This window comes from Accipiter gentilis, chromosome Z (assembly GCF_929443795.1).
Source record: "Accipiter gentilis chromosome Z, bAccGen1.1, whole genome shotgun sequence".
NCBI lineage: Eukaryota > Metazoa > Chordata > Aves > Accipitriformes > Accipitridae > Astur > Astur gentilis.
In genome coordinates, this window is record NC_064919.1 from 60,405,553 (window position 1) to 60,417,913 (window position 12,361).

General features: G+C 41.5%; 1 protein-coding gene across 6 annotated transcripts in view; it reads left to right on the forward strand.

The window, feature by feature from the left end:
- ARHGEF28 (Rho guanine nucleotide exchange factor 28) overlaps positions 1-12,361 on the forward strand; it is an 83,084-nt gene that overhangs the window by 59,890 nt on the left and 10,833 nt on the right. For 3 of the 6 annotated variants that reach the window (XM_049795867.1, XM_049795866.1, XM_049795865.1), the window contains 2 exons: positions 1,723-2,202; positions 5,198-5,498. In XM_049795867.1, the coding sequence (XP_049651824.1) occupies positions 1,723-2,202; positions 5,198-5,498 (781 nt within the window). Of the gene's footprint in view, positions 1-1,722; positions 4,671-5,197; positions 5,499-12,361 lie in introns of those variants that run through there. The other 3 variants (XR_007505125.1, XM_049795869.1, XM_049795868.1) reach the window with 3 other exon arrangements.

The following is a 12,361-nucleotide window of genomic DNA, read 5'->3' on the forward strand; positions in this document are numbered from 1 at the left end:
CTACTTTTAGACATCATGTCAGTGAATACTTATCTCTACCGACTGTTGCATAAGTTGTCATATAATATATTTTTATTCTACATCAGTGGTAGGTTTCTTTTAAGAACTGAATAATGCTTGCTTGCTTGGAGATCACCCCCCACCCCCTGCCAAAATCTAAGGGGAAAGTAAAATGATGGCTTTAACAGAGCTGATGTAATTTCATGTACAGATTTCTAAAATTATAGTTCAAAATATTGAAAAATTTTAGTATTTTGTTTAGAAAATTCTCCTGGCTATTAGTAAACAGTGCCTTTGCCACTTACATAGCAAACTCAACCCAATTTAGATATTTGAATCTCAATTAATTATTGCGTATGTTCTGTAGGGCCTTAGTCTGAAGTTTTTGCCTCTTCCATGCTAAGTTTGAATGTTTTAACTTATTTTTTCTTATTTAGGTGCAGTTTTATAGTTTTATTGTAAAATATTTCATTTAAGTATGTTTAATTTTTAGACCCTCTTGACATTAGCATATTTCATAGTAATCCTGGAAACCTTGGGCTTAGAAGTTAAGTGGATTGAAGCAATGCAAAAGCAAAATAAAAAGCTTGTAATTCAGGCAAAATTTTTGAAAAATTGAAAAAGAGATAGCTTAATACCAGAGGAGCAGTAAAGTAAGGCTTGGGATCGTGCCTTAATCATTCAGACCATGAATTGACAGTATAGGTGCAGAGAAACAAGCAGGGATCCTGTCCTTGCCCTGTTTACAAATCACTGGAACTGACCCAATACTGGAGGAAGAGGCAAGAAAAGTGGGAACTGCACACTGCATAAAGTTAAAAACTCTTTCTGGGGTGGACAGCATGGGGTGACAGGGCTGTGGGAATTCTCTGGGAATGTCTGCTGTAGTAGATTCCCATGCCAGCTCTTGAAGATAGGCTGAGCAATAAGTGCCTCAGCAGATCTAGGGCTTTCTTGCTTTTCTTTCTTCTTAATCCCAGCTATTTATTTTTGTGTTATTGGAGGATGTCGCAATCTTTAATGCAAACAATGTCACAACATCCTTGTGAAGGATGGAATATAGCACTCTCAGTTGTAAAATAAACTACTGAAACATCAAAACTGAAATCATTACTATTCTGCAGATTTCTGCCTGCACAGGTATCTTGGTCAGGTGCCTGTAGCAGTATGGTCCTGGTGCCATGGCTCTGTTGGCAGGTGCCTGTAGGACTGATGCTAGTAGGACTGCACTGTTGCCAGTTAGCAAGGAGAGCCTAGGGTTGGGGTGAGTTGTGCTGGAAACAGTACAGTTTTATCTGTACAAGCCACATCTGTGGTAGGAGTACTTTGTTGAGCGTAGCATTCCCAGTGCCTTAATGCCCTCTTTAACATGAAAAATCATTTTTCCTCTGTGTCTTAACATCCTCTGACAGAACAGGACCCCAGCTGTAACTGAAGTGCATATGCACAGCTGTAACGTAAACATGTATAATAATACTAAGTGTAAACCAGAAGCTGTGTTAAAAGTGCTTGAAATGGTTGAGTGCTTTTAGAAACATGTCTTGGTAAAGGCATGAACACAGCATTTTCTCTACTTGCATGAGGAATAACCTCCTCAAAGCATTTAGTGCCGATATTATGGGAGGTTGAAGTATTTCCATACAATGCTTCTATGTAAAAATACAGAAATGGATTAATGGTAATATTTCAGCATTTGTGTCTGATTTTTGTTGTGGTGTCTAGGCAGCACTAGCTATCCAGGACAGCCACAGAGAGCTCCGTAGGTTACTCCTGCAAGAGAATGAGAAGACTGGTCGGGGCCATGGTTCTCGGCTAAACCTACTTCTGGAACAAGAAAAATGCCAGAATCTGGAAAAACAAAGGGTGGAGCTGGCCAACATACACAAGCTGAAGCAGCAGTTTCAGCAAGAGCAGCAGCGGTGGCTACGTGAATGTGACCAGCGGCAGCGGGAGCAGGAGGCAAGGGAGGGCCAGCTGGGGCAGCGGGAGAGGGAGTGCGGGTGCCAGGAGGAACTGCTGGAGAGGAGCCGACAGGGACTGGCGCTGCAGCTGCAGGAGTACCAGCAGAGCTTGGAGAGGCTCCAGGAGGGCCAGAAAATGGTGGAGAGAGAAAGAGACAGTGTGAAAATGCAGAAGAAGCTCCTCTGGCACTGGAAGCATGGTCAACAAAGTAGCCTGTTGTCATCCACAGGGAGCTATGAGGTGTGTGGTTCCCCACCGTAATTATATCCCCGATGGCAGACCTAGAGGGACCTTCCTTGATGAACAGACTAGTACATCTGGGTTTTGTTGGTTGACAACGTAATGAGTGAGCACGTGGGAAGCTGAGGCTCAGGCATATCCAAGGGCTTTGTTTGAACCTCATGAAGTTTAACCTGGGGAAGTGCAAAGTCCTGCCCCTAGGAAGGAACAACCCCATGCATCAGTATATGCTGGGGGCCACCCAGCTGGAAAGCAGCTTTGCGGAAAAGGGCCTGTGGGTCTTGGTGGACGCCGTAAGTCAACAATGTGTCCTGGCCACAAAGAAGGCTAATGGTCTCCTGGGCTTCATTAGGCCAAGTGTTGCTAGTAGGTCAAGGGAGATAATCCTTCCCCTCTACTCTGGCCACACCTGGAGTGCTGTGTCCAGTTCTGGCTCCCCAGAACAAGAGACACATAGAGCTACGGGGTGGGGGGGGGTGGAGAGGGTTGAGCGAGGCAGAGGTGAGTGTCCAGTGAAGGGCCACAAAAATGTTTGAGGGACTGGGGCATCTCTCCTATGAGGAGAGGCTGAGACTGTTCAGCCTGGAGAAGAAAAGGCTCTTGAGGGTCTTATTAACGTATATAAATACCTAAATGGAGGGAGTAAAGAGGATGGAGCCAGGCTCTTTCCAGTGGTGCCCAGTGACAGGCCCAGAGGCAATGCGCACAAACAGAAACACAGGAGGTTCCCTCTGAACATCAGGAAACACTTTTTTCCTGTGGTTGTGACCGAGCAGGAGCAGGTTACCCAGGGAGGTTGTGGAGTGTCTATTGCTGGAGATATTCAAAAGCCATCTGGACATGGTCCTGGGCAACTTGCTCTGGGTGGCCCTGCTTGAGCAGAGGGGTTGGATCAGATGACCTCCAGAGGTCCCTTCTAGTCTCAGCCATTCTGTGATTTTAAGCTGGGTGCCCTACAGAAGCCAGACTCAAACGGATGGCTATTAAATTGAAGAGATGGAAATTGTGAGAACCTGTGTTATATTCTGCTTTGCTGCTGTGTTTGCAAGATACATTGTGTGTCCTGCCTCTTGAAGAAAGGCTAAATTATTGTAATGCTTGACACATACAAAGCTTTTAGTGAAGTCTTTGGCTGCTGTCCTTGTTCCTGGACAACAGCACTGTCGTCAGTGAGGAAAAGTGGCTGCTTCAGGTGTGGGAAGCTCCAGGCTCCTGTGAACCCCACGTGTCAGGCCTTCCCCTGAAAGGAGCCGCTCCTTAGGGGAAGAGGTTGGTGTGTGACTCCATTGCTGACAGTATAATTCCTTGGAGATGGTCATTATTAGGGGATGCAATTTAAAGTAGCTGTGAAGCTGCTTAAGCATTTAATACTAAAAATGATGTAAGTTTTTGTTGAGGGTGAAGGATAGAGGCTGACTCTGAACTCAGCTGTCTGGTGCTCACCTGCCAGTTGGGACCTGGCTTCTAGTCCCTGCCTCGGTGAGTATGGTCTTGATTTCCATTACTGTTCTCTAAAGCACCTGAAAATCAAAACATTTTGGCTGGCCTTTGCATATATTGAAAGCTCACTGACCCAAACAGCTTTTTTTTTTGCTCAGGTTTTCGTTTTCACATGAAAATCTGTAGAGCCTTTCTTTAGGCCATCACCTCCCTAGTTTTCCAGCTGGCAACTGACCCATAACGGGCAGTGACCATTTGGCGTCTAAGCTTGTGCCTGCATGAGGGGGTGAAGGATTGGCCTCTGACCTCCCCCTTTTCATCTGGCTTTTGTGAACACTGTGTGAACATGACTTATCCATATATGCTTGCCCAGCCCAAACAAGGAAGACACTTCTTACTACATAGCTTGCAGTACAATTTTGACTTGTTTAGCAGTGCTTAAGAAGTGGATGGTAAAACCAAAACTGAACTTGCCTGTCAGTTTTAATGGATGGGACTTCTGAAGTCTTTTGAGGAGAGGAAGTTGAAGAATGATAGCCTGATGCAGGGATGGCCGGAATTGCACAGACGGAGAGGCAAAATAATGAAATGCTGAGTGTCAAAGAGTAGTAGTTCTTAATCTAATATTTCATGTGTAAGACTACTTGTATTTTTATTTCAAGTAAACTGCATGGCTTTGGATGCATTCCAGGCCTTGGGATCATCTTTGTCCTGCGTTTTCCACTACCATACTCCCTGCAGCAGCAGGGCTGGCTGGGTGGTTGCCAGTCAGCCAGTATTTCCAGCCCAGTGTTTTCACCATTACACTGAACCTAGCTTGTTTTGGATGATCAAACATTGCAGTAACTCATACTGCTACTGCTGCTTTTTTGTGAGCTCAGCCTTGATAAACACCTGCAGGCAGGTAGTCTTTGCAGAAGTTGCATTTTCAACTGGACTGGCCCCTGGGAGCCACGTCCACTTGCTGAATGCTGTTTGCCATCCCCAATTTGACTGCTGCAGTCCTGTTCTCTATGATTACCTGTCTACGTGAGGTACAGTGTTATTTTTGGATTGCAGTGTACATAGATTTATACATGTGAAGTGGCACCTCGTTGAGCCATGGGGCAAAATGTTAACCCCCTGAAAGGAGTCAGCAAATGCTCAGTGCATCCCAGGTAGCAACCCTTTGTTATTTGCTATTTTGCAATTATTAATGAGTTTTCCTGTGTTTTGAGGGGAGCTAAGGCAAAATGTACTAGTTTATAACTGTTTATTCTTGAGAGCACATCCAATTTAACATGTTTTGAGGTTAACTTCTGGGAAATGAGGTGACTGTTGGCTATGAATCCCCATTCTGTCTGACAGTTAATTTTATGTATCCTGGTATAAGGATTCTTCAGGACAATGCTCATAGTCATATGGTTTAGCTCTAGGTGGTCCTGTGAGGAGCAGGGAGTTGGACTTTGTGATTCTTATGGGTCTCTTTCAACTCAAGATATTCTGTGATTCTATGATTCTGGTGCTGGACAAAAGTGAAAATGCTGTTCTCTGGGTTTTTTTCCCCCTTCTGCAGATAATGGGACATAATCAATTGGACAGCTTACATGGCGAAAATACATTCTACTTAAATGAAGCTGTTGTGTATGTGTCTCTAAGCAGTCTCAACAGATCAGATTCTTCTCTCATTTATGAGGATGGTGTGTATGGGCTGGACATCTCAAATTCTGATAGAGCAAGGACTAGTGAAAATCAGGTGGACCTCAAAGTGGACACTTCTTGTCAGCCAGCATTAACCAGTGCACTGTGGAAATCCACTGCTCCTTACCAGCAGATGTCTTTTTCCAGCAAAACCAACAAGGATGCCTTTAATAATGGTAATTAACACTTTATTTCATTAACAAGTAGTATGGGCAGTTTGCCGCCTCGCAGAATGAATAGTCCCAGGAATGAAGATGGTGGAAGCAATAGATTTTGCTAAAACAATTGCATGCCACTTTGCAAGCTTGTTGAGGGTAGGTGAGAAAATGAGGAGAACAGAAATACAGAAAACTTGAAAAAAAGCCAGAAAAACGCTGTTTGTGTTTGTATACCAGTACTCAGAATGTTGTTCCCTCCGAATCCTTTCCCAATGCTTTTTTACTTGGGTTTGTTTTTTTTTGCGAGCTGAAGTCACTCTTACTGTTTCGAGTGCATTTTATTGGCTGTTTTAGAACATATGTGCATTACTTGATGATTTCTAGTTAGAATAACTTTTGATTTACCATCTTAAAATGATAATCAGTGGTCAAACACCCTCTTCTTGAAATGAGAGTATCTTGAAAGACTCCGTAGTTTTGGAAAGAAAATTACATCACTTTTAAGGGATAATACAGTATTTGACAATAAGTTTTGATGTTAGTAAAAATAGCTCTTACTGCATTACCTTTCTTTATTCTTGTATTTTACCAGAACCCCCAAAGATACGTAGATTGCATGACAGTTATTGATGGTGATTACCAAAATGAGTGGAAGAGGCTACCTATTTGAGCACTGCATTGCATTGAAAATTCCCTGAAGAACTTAAAAATACACTAATGAGAAAATCTAAACTATCTGGGTTTTATTTCTCATGGTGCATAATCCTGGTTTTGACCTGATTTGGTGTTTTCATTCTCTGATTATTGTGATAGTTGTAGAGCAGCATGTAAAAAACACAGCAGCTAAAAGTCTTAGGGGACAATGGTGTGCTTTTAGTGTAATAGATTAAGTAATCTGGTGGGATTTTCCTGCACAGTTGTGAAATTCAGGTGAGACATGGCAAGTCAACACTCCAGCAGTGCCCAAGCTCCCATTTTTGCTGCAGCTGGCAGTGCAGGATGACTTCTGTCCTAACATCAGCTGCATGCAGGTCAGGTCACAGCAAAGACCAGTGAGCAGCAGGATCAGAAGTTGAAAACATACACAGGTACAATGGTTTTTAACTGTCTTAGGTCAAACCTTGAAGTTGTTCAAATAAAAAGTCCTTCATTAAGGAACCTGCTGCTTAGTACTCCTTGTAATGTATTAAGCAGGCATCCACTACAGCCTTACTAGTCCTTGGTACATGGATTGCCAAAATAGCATTTTATAATCAAAGGTAGGGCAGGCTAGCCTCATCACGACAATCAGCAAACCAAGCTGATTAGTAAAAGAGATTAATATTTCTAAAAATGCCTAAACAATTAGCCTGGTGAAACTTGTTCTAGTTTGACTGAAGTTGTCATTTTAGTAATAGGTTAGCTAAGGTAGCGCAAATTTTTAAAGGAACACATATGTGGGTTTAAACCTCCCAAAAGAGGATTAGCTTGCACTGGCAAACATTCAGATGCAAGCTAACCAGGATACTTTCTACTGAGCCCACATAAGAGTGTCTGGTTTAATTAAACTGGCTTGTACCAGTTTAATTGCACTGATTCTAAGATAAGCTGGTGGAGCTTCAGTATGTAAAGATGCCCTTCACCTACAATGGGCCATCTTTGTGTTCAGTGGCTGTCACTGCATCTTGTGTAAACATCCTTAGCTTGCCCTGGTAGTGGGGCACTGGTGCAGTCCCAGCAGCTTGGGGACCAGCACTGGCTACAAAGTCTGCCCAAGAGGTAGGGTAAGAGGCTAGTGTGAGTCTCTCTGGCTATGTCATGTCTGAAAAACCTGCAGTTACTACCTTGATTGAGTCACAAGGTGCCTTTGGCAAAGCAGCGCAGCAAATCCTTGCAGCATCCTGATGGTGCAGATGGTGCTGCGAAGCCCCCCGGCGCGTTGCTGGAGCAGGCAGGGCTGAGAGCCTCCCGCAGAGAGATATGCCATCACATTCCACAGTCACATTTGTGATTTGGAGGGTGACAAGCATTCTGTGCTCTGATCATGCAGTCTATGAGGCTGCACAATTCACACTGGCTTCTGTCATGCATCAGGAGCCCACCGTACAGGGACCGGGTAATGAGAAGAACACTAAACTTCCCCCCTGAAAGACAGGTGGCATCTGAAGCCCCAGCAAATGGCTCTGCACATGTAAATGAAATAAATCACTTGTTCCTAAGCAATGTGAATCAAGCTGAGCAGTATGAAAGTTTCATACAAGGAAGCTGATTTCCCTTTTTTGGGGATGTGGTTGTGGTTTTTTTTTTTGCTGTGCTTTTTCCCCAAAGAGTTGAGCAGAGTTTAAGAAGGTCTCTAAACTTGTGCTTCCATTTCCTGACACTTCTGCAGGATACAGTTCCGATCACTGTGAAGGAAAACCAACAGAGATGCAATGAGAGAAAGACTAGAAAGAATTTTAAAGTTATCTGAAACTTTTAATATTTTCATGTGGATGAATGTTTCATGACATTTTACTGCATTTTTCAACCAGCTTTATGTATAAAGTCTCATAACCATCTTTCAAAAAACATTCCTAAGTAATAAGTCAAAAGAGAACTAAGAAACAAATACTGAGTATGGTTTACTGGAAATAGCCACATACCAGATACATGGCCAGATCTTGCATATAGTAAGTTTTGTGTGTACACAAAAGGAATTTCTTTGTTTTGATTAATTCTCCTAGAATTATTAGGCATCTTGTAAGAAGTCTGGCCTGTCAAAAAAATCTTAAATTATTTAATGAGAAGCACCACCCGAACATGTTGTCAAGGAGTTAATCATCCTGCATTCTACCGTATGTTAAGTACTATGCAATTTAGCTTCATAAATACACTCAGATGGAAACGGCTACATTCCTCCAGTGCATAATTTTCCATTCATATTTTCTAAGGTAAGACATATGTCTCTTCACATAGCTAGCATCATGAGTATATATCATTGTTTTATGTGTATGGGAGGGAACTTTACTAAAGACCTTGGGGCAAGTTCCCACAAAGCTGAAACTGGCACAAGTACACTCGCTAGAAAAGGTGTGTCAGTCAACAGGAGGAAAATATGATTGAAAGAAAAATGTGTTAATGCTTTACACTAATGGTTATGAAATTATCTGCATGAAAGAAGACAAGTACTTTGGCTAATTAGGAATCAGGGGAAGTATAGGTTTTGTGTCAGACTAGACTGAGAATGGAATAAATTACTCTTGCATTTAATTGACATGTCAGGTTAACTAGCCAAAGTGATGCCTAAGGATTTACCTATGGATTCACCTCTTTGATTTCAGGAATCAGTGCATTTTTAATTCTTTCAAGCTTTGAAGTGAATAGCATTGTTCACCAGTATTGCCTTTCATTTTTTTTATTCAGATGTTGTAGCTACAGGAATAGAGTTGAAAAATGATAGATCTGGAAAACTGCACTGAAACTTGATTGTGGGAGATTTTTTTTCCCCAGACATTTACAGTGTTAGCATGAAAAATCTTTATGCATGATGGAGTGAAAAATATAATTTAAATCTTTATGGGGAACATAGAAAAACCTGTGATCTCCATAAACAGCCAAATGCAAAACAGAAAGCGAAAATGGGGCTCTTTGATTAATGTGATTTCAATCTTATTTTAAAGGACAGAAATTTGTACGTGTGTGCATATAAGCAAATGAGATAGCTTGATTTTGGCAAAATAATCTGTTTATAGTGGTTTTCATCAAAGAAAGTGGTTTCCAGAGATGTAAAGTATTTAATTTGCAATAGAAAAAGCAAAAACCCCAGAAACAATGAGTAGTATCCTATAACTCCATTTTTTCCCCTTATTCTTTATAAGAAATTCCTTTCCTATTCCTAAGGTGGATTGTGCTAATGGTGATTGCACTGTTGAACCTGTTCTTAAAACTGTAGATCAGATTAATTTGTTTTAGTTTCCCATTGGTTATTTAGATGATGTTTAGAACAGCACGTTATTTTTTGGCTACCTTAACATCAGCTGTGGCCTAATGAGATTGTGTAAGAGTACCTGCATATGTTTCCATCAGGGAGGTTGAGGATGGTGCTGTATGGGCCTGGCTCTTTTCTCATATTTGTGTGAGATGAATTTGTTGCAGTCAGAAGAGGTGTACAATGTAAAGCTGATGCAAGTGTGGTAAAAACAGGTGAAATACGCTGTGCACTACAGTGTTAAAAAGCCATCTGAAGGTGTACAAGCTGTTTCCCCCTGGTTCCAAGTCAGCACAGGATTTTGGCAAGGGGTGAAGCTCAGTAACTCAGGGCCTTATTCAAATAAGCATAGCTACTGCTGCCAGCACTGGAGGTGGTTAATGGGATCCCATACTGAGGACTTTGTTGAATAAGATCGCTTTCATCACTTGGAACCTGTTAAATAATGACTAGCTCCCACAAAGAAAGTCTTCACAGTTCTGCATATGTGACTGTTGTGAGTTAATTCCTGTACTATTGCTGCTGTATGAACTCCTCCTGAGTATATCTGACCTGTTTGTCTTCTGAGCTGGAATGTAATTGTGCCCCATAGAGCACACACTTCACATGTCTCCTGTTTAAACAGCATCCTTCATAGCCAACAGTAGGCCAACCTCTTACCATCTGCAGAGTGGCATGTGAAGATGCTTTTCTGCCTATTTTGAGTCTTTCTGGTGTGTTTCACAGTATTTTTTATAGTGCTATTTTTTCACTGTTTGCCCTGCACAGTGAGTGAATTCTTTCTGTTGCTCTTTCACTTGAGAAGAGGGAAGGAGGGAAATCTTTTGAAAGTAAGGGATGACATGACTGTGGAGCTGCTGGTTTGTCAGAGAGCCTCCTGAGCAGATGTGATATTTTGAGCTACTTTAAACTTCCTTTTTTAATTGAGTAGATGCCAAATTGAGAACATGCAATTAATTCCAAACTGCTCTTTGTGCGTTCAACATATTTCTTCTACTTGTAGCATGGATGGCTGCATGGATGTGCACAGAGCCCATTCAGTGCTCAACATAAGTTATAATGAGAAGAAAACGAAATGGAGATATAAGAATATGAAGTTGTGTAACATCAGCACCTGCATCTCCCAAGTTCAAAATCACATTGATTTATTAGAACAAGTAAGATCTTACTTTTAACTCTGCAACAGATAACAGCAAATTTGCCTCCTCTTGATACCACAGAACACTGAGTTTTGTGCTCTGCCATAAGACGTCAGTGTCTGTGGGATACTTGGTAGAAGTGAATCACAGGGGAAGTATTTTTTCCTCTTGGGAATAACACTGCCATTTGTTTAAAGCAGATGGCAAAAGGGATTAAATCACATGGCAGAGTGATACTAAAGTAAAAAATATGTCATTATATGTTATCTGCAATTAGTATTTTTCAAGCAACGCTTTTCAGCTTTGCAGCACTAGGGTTTGTAGTTCTGCTACTAATTTTCTCATCTCAAAACACTTTTTCTCATTTCTGAACATAACCACAGTAGATGCAGCAGTATTACATAACCTTTTAATTAAGGCAGTTAATGATGTGCTAGTTTTATTTGTATGCTTAATGTAAGTACTGAATTTCCTGTGTAATGCCTGTCTGATTTTATTCTTTCTAATATCTTCTCATTTAGAGCTCATTCATTAGAAGAGAAGTTTAAAATAGTGCATGTCTTTAAGGTGATGAATGGAGGGAAGAGATTGTCCATCCCTGTCTTTTGAGGTACCACTGGTGTTGGTGTAAATCTGCACACCATACTCAGGGTTTCATTGCCTGCAGACTTCTTAAACGACAACAGGACAATGGCCAAATCTTTCTCATTTTCCTCATATTTACAGTTCCTGCAACTTCAGTGCAGTGGTTTTTGAAGTCAGTAGAATTACTGGCACCAATGAAACTGGAATGGTTTGGCCCATATCTCTTACATGCAGATCTGTTCTTTACTTAGGTGAGGTTGTTCCAATAGATACAGGTTTTAGGGAAGTGGAAGGAGAGAAAGGATCATGATTTGAAGCAGAAGACCTTGGGCAGGGGGTCTTTTGCCAGACAACTGGTTTGTAGTGAAGCAGCTCCAGCTCAGGGTTGTGCAGAGCTGTGACTTTGGCAGCAAGTCCGCAGGGAAAGAGGTGATCTCTCAGGAAAAGCAGTCACAAAACAAGAGTCTTGCTAATTGTTGTTTGATGTCAGGAAGATTCCTTGGGAGGTCCGTGCTTTCCTCAGGTAATGTGATCTGTGGGTGGAGACCTGGTTGCGTGCCCTGCTTTAGTACATTAAATTTGTTTTGTATACATTTTATAATGGAGTTAGAGCCTGAAATAGATGCACAAGTATGAATAAATAATACATCCTAATGGCTGGGAGAAGCTGTTTATGGATGATCACATTTTGCAAGATACTGAGTATGCAAACACACCCTGTAAAATCATGTAGCTGAATCACCAAGTGTATCTGGCTTATTTTGAAAAGTACAATCTCATTTTAATTATTTAGTATAATACTTTACATATTCCAGGAAATGGCCTGTAGCATGTTTTGTAAAAGTAATGAAGTCTTAGTAATATGAAACCTCCTCAGCAGCATCTGCTGTTAAATATTTATTCAGAAACTGGGGAGGATTGTCTGTCTTTTACTGGCATTCATCACAGGAGCACCCAGTTGCCTTCCACATAAATTATATTGGCCATAGCCAAACTAACTAGAGGAGATTTTGTGAACTATCTTGTTCTGCCTCCCCAGATGCTATAGAAAACTTTCCTTTGGGTGTAAATTTTTGGTGGGGCAGTAGAGGGGAGGAGTGTTGGTGCTGTTTTGGAAGTTGGTTTTAGTTTAATCGAATAGCAAGACTTCCAACAGTCACCTGCCAAGATTTCTTAAGCGTCCCTTGGAAGTTTGATCTAGAGCTGGAACA